Source organism: Balaenoptera acutorostrata, chromosome 20, assembly GCF_949987535.1.
Source record: "Balaenoptera acutorostrata chromosome 20, mBalAcu1.1, whole genome shotgun sequence".
NCBI classification, from domain to species: Eukaryota; Metazoa; Chordata; class Mammalia; order Artiodactyla; family Balaenopteridae; genus Balaenoptera; species Balaenoptera acutorostrata.
This window is the reverse complement of record NC_080083.1, coordinates 52,904,491-52,917,552: the sequence shown is the minus strand read 5'-3', so window position 1 is coordinate 52,917,552 and position 13,062 is coordinate 52,904,491. Positions and strand designations below refer to the sequence as shown.

The following is a 13,062-nucleotide window of genomic DNA, read 5'->3' as shown; positions in this document are numbered from 1 at the left end:
GAGGAAAACAAAGGGTGAAGGTGGGGGAGAAAGGGAGGCTGCAGGGCTTGGAAGTGAGCTTTGTTTGTCATGGCTTCTGCCGTCTCAGTTAACAGGGTCCTCAGAGGCCAAGCTGTCCATCCCTCTGCCCCAGGCAGGCTGGCTCACACCAGCCTAAGACCCCTTTCACCTCGCTCCCCCTCACCTCTCACATGGGACACTGGGCTAGAGGCCGTGAACAAGATAAGGGCTCAGCAGCCAGCAGCCCCATTTGCAGATCGTTGAAATGTTCTAATTCTTTCCAGAATCAGGCAAATTTAGCTAATGTCAAGCCAGAGTCCATAGGGCTCCAGACTTAGCCAATTTATTTTCCTGTTTTTATTGAGGAAGACTATGTGCACCACCCCCCAGCAGTTCCCCTCCCCCAGGCTGGGCTGGCCCTCCAGTGCTCTGCTGGCCACCCACGGGCTACAAAGCTCTGCTCCTTGGCTGGGGAGGGCAGAGCAGAGACAAAGGCCGAGCTCTCGGGGTCCTCAGCCAGCCCCTCCTCCTGGACCCAGGGCTGGAGGCTGCTACCATGGAAACGAGGCTCTTTGCCAACTGGCCACGTGCATCCTGGAAACAGTAGGTGAGTCCAGGAGTCAGTGGGTCCAGGAACTGTGACCACCTCCCAGGAGGCCCAGCCCTAGGGTCCCTTGACCCTGCTCTGCCCTCTACCCCCATTGGTTGTAAGAACTCAGGAGAGAGAGAGAAGCTTGCTGAGGGAGCCTGGGATGAGGCTGGGGCCAAGAGAGAGTGAGGAGCCCCATGAGGCCCAGCCGAGGGTCCCACACTTGTACAGGAGCTGGATGCTCTGAACCCTCTTCCACAAGCCTTCACACGCGCTTTGTGCAGTGGCTGACCCTGTGGGGTCTGTCCATGGAGTCCACCAATCCCCTCACTTTAGGCCTTCCCCAGGGAGTCAGGGAGCTGTAGAAGCCTGTCCCCCAAGGGTGCAGCCTGCTAGAGAGCTGCCCATCCAGCAACTCCCTCCCGGGACACTCTGATTCCGGCCTCGGACACCCTGGTCCCCAGCCCTGGTAGGCTGTCTGGGTGTCCTGACCCGCTCCTGGCCCAGCCTTGGATGAGGGGCCCCTGCCCCAGCCAAGTGTCACGTGAGCCCTGCGCCGGGCTGGCGTGCTCTCGTCCGGCAGGCGCAGGGCCGCTGCGCTTCAGGCACCGCTGTACATAGAGGCATCTGCTGTTCACTGTCTCCGGGCAGATGGGCTGCCAGTGAGCTAAGTGTGTGCGGGGGAAGGGGTGCCATAGGAACCCCTTCCCGCGGTAGCCTGGGGGCGGGAGAGGCAGGCGCCTGCCTAGGGAGAGCGGGGAGCACACAGGAGGGAGGGGCTAGGATCGCGTGGGCTCCCCGTTTGGGGTGAGGCCTGTGGTGCTGGTTCCTGGGCAAGGAAATCCCAGCAGGACCGCCGAGGGGAAGGGAAGCCTGGAAGCACTGGCCGAGGCAGGGATCCCCCTGTCACCACTGGCTGGCTGGCCTTGGGCAGGTCCCTTTCCTCTCAGGGCCTGAGGGAATGAGTTCGGATTGTCTTCAGGATGCCTTCCAGTTCCTAAACCCTGAGCTTCGGCAGGATGGGGGCAGCCTGCCATCTGAGGGACCTCCTGCGTGGCAGGGGAGGCGGGGACGACACACCAGCACCGTCTGCTCTGGCTCCTAGAGAGGTTAGGGTAGCGCTGTGTGTCAGGTGAGGTCGCGCTGCTGATCACTCTGCAGAGTGGGACTCAGCGCCGGCTTCTGCAGCCCTGCCTGGCCGCAGCGGGAACCACGCAGTGTGGGTCCCGGCAGGTGATGGGGGCAGGATGCCGGCTGAGGTGGGAGCCCTGCCCTGATACAGACCTGGCTGCCCCAAAGCCCAGCCTGCTGGACCTGGACCTGGGGCCCATGAAGGGGGAAGTGTGGGAAAGTCGACAAGGAAACAGCCCAAGACCACCGACAGCCTCGGAAACACACCCATGGGGCAGCAGGGGGGCCTAGGGCAGGGGTGGGGGAGGTCCACTGGGCAAACCCCAGAATCCTGCTCTGGGAAAACCTAAAGGCTCCTCATTCATAAGGATGGTGAGCAGAGCCACTGGGGCCTGGCTCAGCACCCCCTCGTGTGCCAGATGCCACCCTGAGCACTTGGCACCGTGGCCTTCAGTAATCGGCCCAGTAGCAGGGGAAGCAGCCATTACCCCACTAGACAGGGGTGGAGACTGAGGCTTAGAAAGATTACGTGGCTGGCAGAGGCCTGTGGGCCAGTTGGTGGCTGAGCTGGGAATGGAGCCCGAGGCCAGCTGGCTGCACAGCCCTGATGGTCAGCTCGACCCCCTGGGCACCCTGCTGCTAGATGCCTTGACCCTCCACAGCTCCAGAAGCCCAGGGGAGAGTGCCAGGTGCCTGGTGTCCCCTCCTCCTTCCTCCGTCCCTGGGAGGCCCCCACCCCACCCCTGCAGCCGCCTCCGCCCGCCTGGCTGCAGTGTGACTCAGCTCAGCTGTTCCTCAGCCACTCTGCTGGCTGGTGCTTGCCTTTCTTCTTCTTTTCCAACATGTGACATTGCCACTGTGCTGTGGCACAGTGACTGCCTCTGCCCAGGACTGTCCGTGGTGGCCCCAGCTTGAGGTGGCCAAGGTGGCCGGCTGGCCGGGCCTCACCCCCAGACTCTGGTCATGGGCAGAGAGACTGTCACCTCCAGAGCGGGCACAGTCCTCACCTTAGTTCCGCCTGACTCGGGCACAGTGCCAGGGGACACCTGTCCAAAGTCACCCTTCGCAGCTGCCTCAAGGACCTGTGTCCTTGACATTGTAGGTTGGGCATCAAGAGGCCAGAAACCCTTCTAGGGAGGGTAACCCGGAGGGGATGGCCAGAGCCCCACTTTTCAAGAAAGGGGTAAGAAATGGAGAGATGTATCCTGGAGAAGACTGGGGCAGGGGCATTGCCCATTGCCAAGGCGGGGGTGGGTGGGTGAGTTACACAAAGAAGGAAGGGCTTTCCCTCAATGAAGGAAGACTCCCTGATACTTGGGACTGTCAGTGGAATTCGCTGTTTTGTTAGGTGGTGAATTCCCTGTTCATAGGAAGATTGAAGCTGTGACATGGACAGGATTCTTCATGGGGTTGAGCCCAGTGTGGTGGAGTTGGTGGGAAGAGCATTAAAAGCTGGCGTTAGACATTTTGGGTTTGAGTCTCAGGTTTGTGTAAACTCAGGCAAGTCATTAAACCTCTCAGAGCCTCAGTCTCCTCTTCTGTAAAATGGGATTAGTATCTCCTTCACAGGCAGTAGTGAGGATCCCAGGAGACAGTGTAGGATAAAGGGCAGTGTAAACTGCAGAGTGCACACAGATGTTTTATATTCTGGTTCTGACTCATGCATCTTGCATCTTGAAGGTTCTCCATCTCTGAGAGCATTTTCTGCTAAGCATGGGAATGAGCCCCACCAGAAGAAATGGCCCAAACTCCAACAGAGAATTTGGGGAAGAGGAAAGGAAGCGCTTTGGGAGGTGGGAAGTCAAAAGATGAAGGGATTGTGGGACCCACCCTTCCCCTTGGGCAGGAGGGGCAGGGCAGCTTCTCCTGCCTTCTGGACTTGGAGATCTTGGGGGTCTGAGGCACGGGGGGTTTCTGCGAGCCCTCAAGGAGATGGGGTGTTCATGATGCCTGGCCTTGGGGAAAACACAATGATGGGGATACGGGAGGTGGGAAGCTCTGTCTGGGCAGCCACAAGCTGACTTGGGGTTTGAGTAGCAAAAGGAGATTCGACAGCCCCATGGATGCTGGGCTGGGGCAGCTGGTTTCTCCTGCCCGAACGTCCCTTTGCATCTCACCTCTTCCTCTTCTCCCTTGCTCCCTTCTCAGTGCCCATTTCTCATGCCTCTTGGAGTGGTTGAATGGCTGGGTGCCCAAAGATGGAATCCTAGAACCTCAGAACGTGACCATACTTAGAATAGAGTCTTTGCAGATATAACCAAGTTCAGGATTTTGAGATGAGATCATCCTGGATTAGAGTGGGTCCTAAATCCAGTGTCAGGTGTCAGAAGAGAAAAGCAGAGGGAGATTTGAGACTTAGACCCAAGAGACGACCGTGTGAAGTTGGAGGCAGAGACTGGAGTGGTGCGCCCACCAGCCAAGGAACACTAAAGAGGGCCAGCAGCCACTGGAGGCTGGGGGAGAGGCCTGGGACGGTTTCTCCCTTAGATCGCAGCAGCTGCTGGGAGTTTGGGCTCTGTGAACTAAAAGGGGTTCTGGGGTGGCTGCTACCTTGCTGGTGTTCTCTGACTCCCTTGCAGTTAGAGTGGGGGAATGTGACCTGGGCTCCGCCAACCAAGATTCACCTGAACAGACTGACTCAGAAGCAGCCAACACCAGAAAGCAGATCCCCCCGCATCTCTTTTCTAGCAGCGGTGGGGGTGGAAGGTCCTGGCTTCTGGGCAGCAGTGCCCTGTCACGCGTGGGCTGCTGGGTCTGTGCCCAGTGGTGGAGGCCGTGTGGTTGGGGCCTTGCTCCTGGGCGTGTGGCCACTGAGCAGAAACTTTCTTTGCCATTAAGCTAGCCAAAGTGTGTCCTGTTGGTTGTGAGCGGTATAAGGGGTAAGGAGACCTCTGTCCATGGGGCAGGGAGTTCATGCCCCGGAGAGAAGCTCCTAGAAGCCCTTCTCCTGCTAATCCTGGCTGGATGAGAGCCGAACTCTGCCCCAGGGACTGTGGGAGTGGAGCTGGCCGAGAGGTCCATGGGGGTCAGGAGGAGGAAACACAGCCTGGGCTGGAAGCACCGTGGTCAGGACAAGGTGGCCCCCACTTTCCCCACAGCTTTTCCCTGGGCCTGGCACCCACTCTCCCCCCTCCATCCCTCCTCAGGGCCCCTGTCCTCCCTCCCTCTGTCCTCCTTCTCTCCCCTACACCCTTCTTGGAAATGAAGTCATCTAGAAAAATAATCAAAAAATAGAAAGGAAAAAAAAAAAGCTAAGAAAATGGGATTTTTTTCCCCTTCAAACATTTGGTAAGACACCTCCCACACGGATGAGTGTCCACCGGGGCCTGTTTTTGTCCGAGGGAGACTCGGGCTTGAACGCCTTGGGTGGTGTAAGCCAGGTGGGCCTCCCAACTCCCCACCGTGGGGGTCCGCGCTGGGCCTCTTCCTGCAGACCGGCCAGGGTCAGCCCCTGAAGCCTGAGACCCCAGGTGATGCCTTCAGCAGAAGGCCCACGAGCCCCTGAGGCAGAGGCAGGGTGGGGAGAGAGGACAGGAGGGTTCAAGTTCAGGGGGGAATATTAGCTCCTAAGTGAGGTCTCTGCCTCCAGTCTCTCCCGTCTTCCCACCAGCCCACACCTTGCCTTGCTGCAGAGTTCTCGTTTGTTTATGTATAATTTAAACTCAGCCTGCTTCTAAGAAGGCTCAAGGCACTTGCTAAAAAGCTGCTTCCGCGAGCTGGGTCGCGCTCCCTCAGCCTTGGGCTCAAAGACCGTGGACACTATCCCGTTGCTCAGCCTGGCTCCCAGGACCCCCCGGCCCTGGCCCCCATGGCAGCCTGTCCCACCACCCGGTGTGCACCCGGCTTTCAGACACACCCTTCCAGGGCAGCTTGCTGGGGTGACCGGGCCTGGGGTGCCCCCTCCCATCTTGGAACCAGCCCCTTCCTCCCTGGCCCCTGTGGAGGGACCTGGGGACGTCTGTACCTCTCTTCTGCCCTTTGGCCATCTGTTCTGTCACAGTCACCTGGTACAGGCTGCTCCTTTTGCCCCCAGCTGGACTCACCCGGCCCTTGAAGGGGTGTGACCGAGTCATGTCACTGTTGACAACGATGGATGATACGGTGGTGAAGGAGGGGGCTCCCCTCTGCGTCTGGAATGGCATTAGGCCTGCGGTGCCATGTCTCTCGGGCATCGGTTCCCACGGTTGATGTAAAGGAAGGGAAGGGCCTGTGGGGGAAGGCTTGGCAGGGGAGCGCCTGCAGAGGAGGGCAGGGGTCGCCCTGATGGTTTCGTCTGAACCCCAGGTAGAAGCCAAAGATGCCATTTTCTCATTTCTTCAGGATCCAGTGACCAAGTGCGACTCCATCCACCAGGGAGGGGTAGGGCACCCACCACAGTGAGGACCCACATTGCTGCACTTGGCGTCCTCATTCGGAACTTCGCAGCCCAGCTGGGCCTCAGGACTTCTTGCTTCCTGCAGGAGGGTCACCTTGATCCTGGGTCTCCCTTCCCTCAGCCTTGCATCTTTGGGCTCACTTTTCCATCTCGTGGCAAAACAAGCAAGCGTTGGCACTGCCCCGGCTCCTTCTCAGATCCGTGCCATCTCGGGCCAGATAAGGGGCTTACCAGGACAACTGGCAAACAGCACTTCATTTCTCCAATCCCCAGTTCCTCCTCTGTAAAATGGAGCTAATGACGCCGACCTCAGCCCTGCAAACAAGATAAAGCCCACTGAGCACACATTTGCTTCCTTCCCCTCTGAGAGCCTCAGTTTTCCCATCTGTAAAATGAAGCCCTCTCTCAGGTTGTAGACTCCTGCAGAGCAGGCTGGATGCCTCTGCCAGCTGGAGGGCGCATCATGGGCAAGGGGCAGGGGCTGCCCTCCTCTCCTACTATTTACAGATTCAAGATCCCACTGGCCTGGCATCATCAGTTGTAACCAGTGTCCCTCCCTCCCTCCACCTGAGTGGACACCGCCTGGCAGAAGGATCCCTGACAAGGAGGGCCCTCAGGGGTTGCCCTCAGTAAGCCTCAGTGGAAAGGGCAATGCCAGGTGGGCCATGCCAGGAATGCTCGGCCACTTGGCGATCACAGTAGAGTATGGCCTTCCCCTGGTTCCGGCTCTCCTCCTTGCCGCTGCGTTCCATGGGGCCACAGATGCCCTGGCTGCGGGGGCTGAGGCAGACCAGATGTCCATTCCAGGCCACCATGCCCCATGCCAGAAGGACAGTGCAGCATGGCCCCGTGCTGACACAGCCCTGGAACCATAGACTTCGGAGCTGAGAGGGAGGCAGGAGCAGGAGGGCGGGTGGAGAGGAGCCAGGTGGCTCCCCTCCTGAAGGAAACGCCTTTGAGCCACAGCCCGGCCCAGGAGCATCTGGTTGCCAGGGTGGCCTGTGCCCTGCTCCCCACAAGGCTGGCGGCATATGGCTGCCCTGGCTCACCCAAGCCACACACCATGCAAAGAGCTCCTCTCCTAGTGCCCACACCCACAGGGAAGCCAGTTGTCTGGACACTTGGATGCAATTCTGGGCAGCCCTGGATGCTTGTCTGGCTTCCCGCTTGAGAAGCAGCATTGGGCCCTGGGAAGAGCACAGCCTTCTCAGCCACAAAGAGCTGGATCCCAGGAATCGCATCAGCACAGAGCAGACAACCAGTGATTGTCGTCCACAGTGCACACTTCACGCCAGAAGGGCCTCCAGGGACCACCGGGAGGAATTCCAGAGGCCCCACTCTGGACGCTGAGCCCACCCTCCTTACGCTGTGCCTCACACGCCCGGCCTCAGCACTGCCCTCCGCATGGTGGTAATCACTCTCCTCTGTCCCACCAGACTGAGAGCCTTGAGGGCAGCACCAGACTTTCTCACCCAGTTCACCGAGCAGAGTGCCAGGCACGTGGGAGGGGCTGCCGGCACCAGCCAGCGACATCTGGAGCCCAGAGGATTCTGAGCTGAGGATGACGGTGTTTGGAGGATAGGGCTCCCTGAGACGCCTTGGGCCTCCTGCAGGAATGGGAGGCTACTCTTTGGGAGTGAGATATTGAAAGTAAGGCACTTGGCATGTGGGCAGTCAGCCAGTCCTGGCCGGTTCTCCTTCCAGAGAGGGTAACCCAAGGGATTCACCACCCTTCTTGGGAAGGAAAAGAAGACCCCTCTTCCACCTGCTCAGTCTACAACACTTACTGAGTACCTGCTCTGGTCTAACAAGACAAACTCTTGGCCATGGAGCTTTCAGACGACATATAAGTACATTATCAACTCTGTTGGATGGTGATAAGACCTACGGAGAAAACTCAGGGCAGGGAGTATGGGGAATATGGGGTGTAACTTTAAGCAGGTGGGTCACCTCACTAAAGAGGCGAGCATCCTGCTAACGTCTTGGGGAGGCGTGTCCCAGGCAGAAGGACCAGCAAGTCCAAACGTGGGGTGGGGGGAGGGGCGGGGTATGGAGCAAGGTCAGTCAAGAGTCAAGCAGTCAGCGAGGCTGAAGTGGGGGAGCAGGGAGGGGGACGCAAACGGGACAGGGCCTTGACTCTCTTGAGGGAAGCAGGGCACCACAAGATGACACGGACTGAAGGGCGGAGCTGGGAGACCCGGCGAGAGGTTGGGCAGTATTCTAGGCGACTAAAGGTGGCCCAGACCAGGGTGGTCGCAGCGGAGGAGGGAGAAAGTGCCTGTTCTGGGCACGTTTCGGTGGCACAACCAGCAGGGTCGGCTACTACATGGTACGCGGGAGTAGAGTCCAGGTGGCAGCCTAGGCCGGAAACTCTGCCCCACGCTCCCTTGGCCCGAGCCAACCGGAAGCCGCGAGGCCGAGCTCTCGCGGGAGCACCTCCCGGGCCCCGCCTCTGCGCTCCGCCAATCGCCGCGCGCCCGAGGGCGTTGCCGTGGCAACCCCGCCCAGCGTCTGGGTCCGGAGGTTCTGTCCCAGAGCGTGGCCTCCGGGCCTCGGTACCCAGGTCCACGTGTGGTCTGGGTCCCGCCGTTCCCGCGCTCGGGGTCACGGGCGTCCTCCTCCCCAGGGCGCCCTCTCAGGAGGGTTCGGGGGCAGGAGACCGCAGAAAGCCCAGTCGACCCTTTTAACGTTGTCCGAACATTTTACACCCACTGTCCCGGAAGTTGAGCCAAGGCCGACACCCACGCCTCCTGGAGGGCTACCCCTCCTCCCTCGGACACCACCCACCCCGGAACATGCTCGCCGCCCCTTGCACCCCCGTTTCCTCGCGGAGGAGCGGGTCGTAGGGAGAGAATGCTCCTAGGCTGCAGACTCTCTGAGGACGGGGACCCCGGCCCAATGCATCGATTGTCTAAGGAAGGAGGAATGAAAGCACGAGTATGAAGTAGTGTGAACTTGAGAGGGAGTCGTTGTTTTAGGTTCACCCAGAAATCCAACTCAAAGGAAAGTTACTGCAACTGGGGAAGAGCACAGTTGGCTGGAGAATTTGGTTTAAATATAAATAAATAAAATTTAAATTACATAACCAACACATGTTTGGTGTAAAACACGAAAGTATAAAAATCCTTGATCCCATCACTGTTGACACTTCAGAATATTTTCTTCTAGTCTTTTTTTCTCAATATATTGCATACACATTTTTTTTCAGATAAAATTTATGCATGTGCTGCAGTGCCCCATGGACCCTTATGTGTGAATGGGAATGGAGGCTCCTGATGTGATTGCAGGGTTTTCCCTCCGCAGTATCCCAGTTTCTCCCCCAACACACAAACAACACTCAAGGGCACACACATGTGCACTGATGCAGCTGATACCAGTGTAGCTTCTAGTTCCCAGAACCCCACCTTCCAAATGCAGAGGGGGTCCTGGGGGTGACAGCAAGCTCTCCATGCTCCATGTTTGTTTCTACAGTCCCAAGTTCTCTCCACCTTCTTCTAGGTTAGGGGCGCTGCGGTGGGAGACAGGGTCAAGATGAGGCTTGAGGAACCCACCAATCCAGGTGAGGGAGGGAAATTCAAGCAAGCAGGCCTAACAGAGGGCTCCACCTTCCAGGCGTGAGAGGGTCCTGGGAGAAATAGGAGAAGCAGCCAGGTCAGATGGGGAGGCAGCAAGGGGCCCAATACAAACACTTTGCCTCTGCCCTCCCTGGGGACCACTGGGCATGCTGTTGGACCAATAACCAAAGGAGGACCACACACACACACACACACACACACACACACACACACATGGTTTCACCGGACAAGGGGACACGTTGTAGCCTGGCACCTTGGAAGAAGGCCCCCAGCTAGCCCTCCCTCCTGGGCACAAGTTGGAAGCAATGTGTATATGCACTGGGGCAGGGGAGGTGGATAAACCTCCTCATCTGAGCTCCCTTCCTAAGCTGGGGGCCAGTTATTCACAAGTCTGACCCCTTAGCCCTCCTGGCTGAGCACACACAGGGTCATGGGAATGACGTCACCATCCATCCAGACTGAAACATCAGACATCTGTGTAGAACCTTATGTCCTTGGCTTCTTGGCACCTGCAGGTGTGGATTGATTTTGTCTTTTCCACAAAGTCTTTTTTTTTTTTCCTTTGGCCGCTCTTTAGTTCCCCAACCAGGGATCAACCCAGGCCCTTGATAGTGGAAGTGTGGAGTCTTAACCGATGGACCGCCGGGGAATTCCCTCCACAAACTCTGTCTTAAAGGGTGTCTTGAATGTGGTGGCCCCTCTGCTCAGAAAGGGGGTGGGTAGGCGCCTCTGCACTGTCCACTAGAATGCTTGTCTCCCTGGCTGCCTAGAGCTGATGCAAACAGCCCTGTGTAGCTCACCGCAGCTGAATTCTTATCTCAGAAGCCCCTTAAAAGTGGTTCTGGGACACAAGGGCCATCCGTGTGCTCTCATCCTCCCTTCTTCCTGCGCTGGAGGCAGAAGGAGCTACCTCCCCCACCGAGTGGCCACAGGGAACGCTGCTCCAGATGCGCTCCAGACAGAGCCTCCTGATGGGTCTTCCAGAACATTTCTTTTGAAAATCGCGGCACACTTCTCTGCTTAAAACCATCCAGTGGCTTCCCGTATGATTCAGAGTAAAACCCACAGTTCTTTCCATGGTGTATGAAGTGTCAGTTACCTTCCATCCAAGGACCCCCAGGAACACAGCTGCAGAGGAATGGAGTGATGGCAACAGCACACCGTGGGGAGCTGGGGTGTGTGTCCGTAGGAGGTGTTAGGAAGGACTCTGGAGACAGGCTTGTGCTGGGGAAACTGGGGCTGGGGTAGAGGCCGTCAGGAAGCAGGGTTGATGCCACAATCGGGTATCTTAATAACTTGTGTCTAGAAGGCAGGAGAACAGAGCAAAGCTTAGGCTGAAATTGGTAAATCCACGCCAATCAACAAGGAAAGGGGACCAGGGCCCATTTTTAGGTCTGGACAGTGTCCACGTTCTGTGTTCAGATATGACTGCAGAGGCCTCTTGTCTCTGTCTCCATCCATCTCAGTCACAGAGTGGCTGTGTCTGATGACAGTGACATTGGTTGGTTTTTTTTTTAAGATTTATTTATTTATTATTTATTTATTTAATTTATTTTTGGCTGTGTCGGGTGTTAGTTGCAGCACGTGGGATCTTCATTGCTGCACATGGGCTTCTCTCTAGTTGTGGCATGCGGGTTTTCTCTTCTCTAGTTGTGACGCGCAGGCCCCAGGGCTCGTGAGATCTGTAGTTGTGGCGGGCAGGTTCCAGAGTGTATGGGCTCTGTACTTTGCAGCGCTCAGGCTCTCTATTTTAGGCGTGCGAACTCAGTAGTTGTGACGTGAGGGCTTAGTTGCCCCGCGGCATGTGACATTTAGTTCCCTGACCAGGGATCGAACCTGCATCCCCTGCATTGTAAGGCGGATTATTTACCACTGGACCACCAGGGAAGTCCCGACAGTGACACTGCTGAGCCATGCAATTGTCAGCACAACACCGAGGCCAGGTGTTTTTCTCCTTCTCAAGCCCCTGTGTGACCTGACCAGCCCCCCAACCCCTGCCCGCCTCCAGCTGTGTGCTTTCCTGCCATGTCGCTGCCCCTTCAGGCCCTCTGCCCGGTCCCTCTGCCCAGGAACCCTTCCCTGCCCCACCTCACTCTCTGTCCCTTTATCCTGCTTTGAGCTCTCACCATTGCCTTCCCTTCTGCTAAGGGAATCCTCCATCCTCTGGTCCCTCCTCATCTCTTGCTCCTCTCCCCAGGCCGCCACCAAATCCACAACAGGGAGAGTCTGGTCACACGCCAGGGTGTCACAGTACTGGGGGCAGGGGATGGTTCTCGGGGGCAGCTCTTGTCCTCCCAAAGCACTCGGGCGTTTTCCGGGGTTGGTGACCCCACTCTGTGCTGCCGTCTCTGCTGCAGCACTTAGAGACCCAAGCTGGCTGTGGTGGGTGTGTGACGTGCAGAGGCAGTTTTGACCAGACGGCTTCTCAGCCTCCCCTTTCTACTGCCAGATGCCAAGGGGCCAACAGTCTGATGACCCTGAGCCCTAAAGAGCAGAGAAACTGGAGCTCGGAGGCTCTGCCCAAAGCCGGTCTGGCTCTTTCTGCTGGTGGCAGGGACCCCACGCTAGCCAGGGTCAGCTCCTGATGTTCCCAGCCCTCCAGCCTTGGGGCCTCCCATTCCTTTGCTCTTAAAGCAGAAGGACGTTAGCCCCTCCATTCATTTCTTGGGCTGCCATAATAGGATACCACAGACAGGGGAGCTTCAGACAATAGAAATGTATTCCCTCACAGTCTGGAGGCCAGAAGTCTGAAATCACGGTGTCAGCAGGTTGGTTCCTTCTGGAGGCTCTGAGAGAGAATCTGTTCCAGGCCCCTCCCCAGCTTCTGGTGGCTGCTGGCGATCCTTGGCATCCCTTGGCTAGTAGACACATCATCCAGTCTCTGCTCTGTCTTCACATGACCTTCTCCCTGTGTCCCTGTGTCTTTGATCAAATTTCCCAATCTTTGAATTAGGGCCCCCTCTAATCCAGTAGGATTGCATCTTAACTTGATGACACCTGCAAAGACCCTATTTCCAAATAAGGTCACATTCACAGGTTCTGGGTGGATATGAATTTTGGGGGGACACTACTCACCCCAGTACAGCCCCCATCCATATAAGGTGGAAAACCCAGAGTCCCATGAGGATCCCCACGTTTCTCTGGGTCATCTGCCTTCACGTTCCCTGCTTCTGCTGCGCACTCGATGCGGGGGGGTCTACACTGGACACCACCCAACTTCTTGGTTTGTGCAAAGCATCGTTCACATGGGCCCTTCTGGGAGCAGACGTTCACCGGTGTTTGGGGTGACGGAGCAACTCATTACAGATGACAACACAGGCATTTCTGGCCAACTGGGCTTTCCCCCTTTGGCCTTTCTCCACCCCGTCACGTCTTTTCTCTCCCCAGTTCTC

At 57.4% G+C, this 13,062-nt stretch overlaps 1 protein-coding gene across 9 annotated transcripts in view; it reads left to right on the top strand.

The window, feature by feature from the left end:
- ENDOV (endonuclease V) overlaps positions 1–8,108 on the top strand; it is a 36,657-nt gene extending 28,549 nt beyond the window's left edge. Inside the window, exon 8 of one of the 9 annotated variants that reach the window (XM_057536363.1) lies at positions 6,041–8,108. In XM_057536363.1, the coding sequence (XP_057392346.1) occupies positions 6,041–6,393 (353 nt within the window). In that variant the 3' untranslated portion in view covers positions 6,394–8,108. The remainder of the gene's footprint in view (positions 1–6,040) is intronic. The other 8 variants (XM_057536365.1, XM_057536366.1, XM_057536359.1 and 5 more) reach the window with 8 other exon arrangements.
- The last annotated feature ends 4,954 nt before the right edge of the window (positions 8,109–13,062 follow it).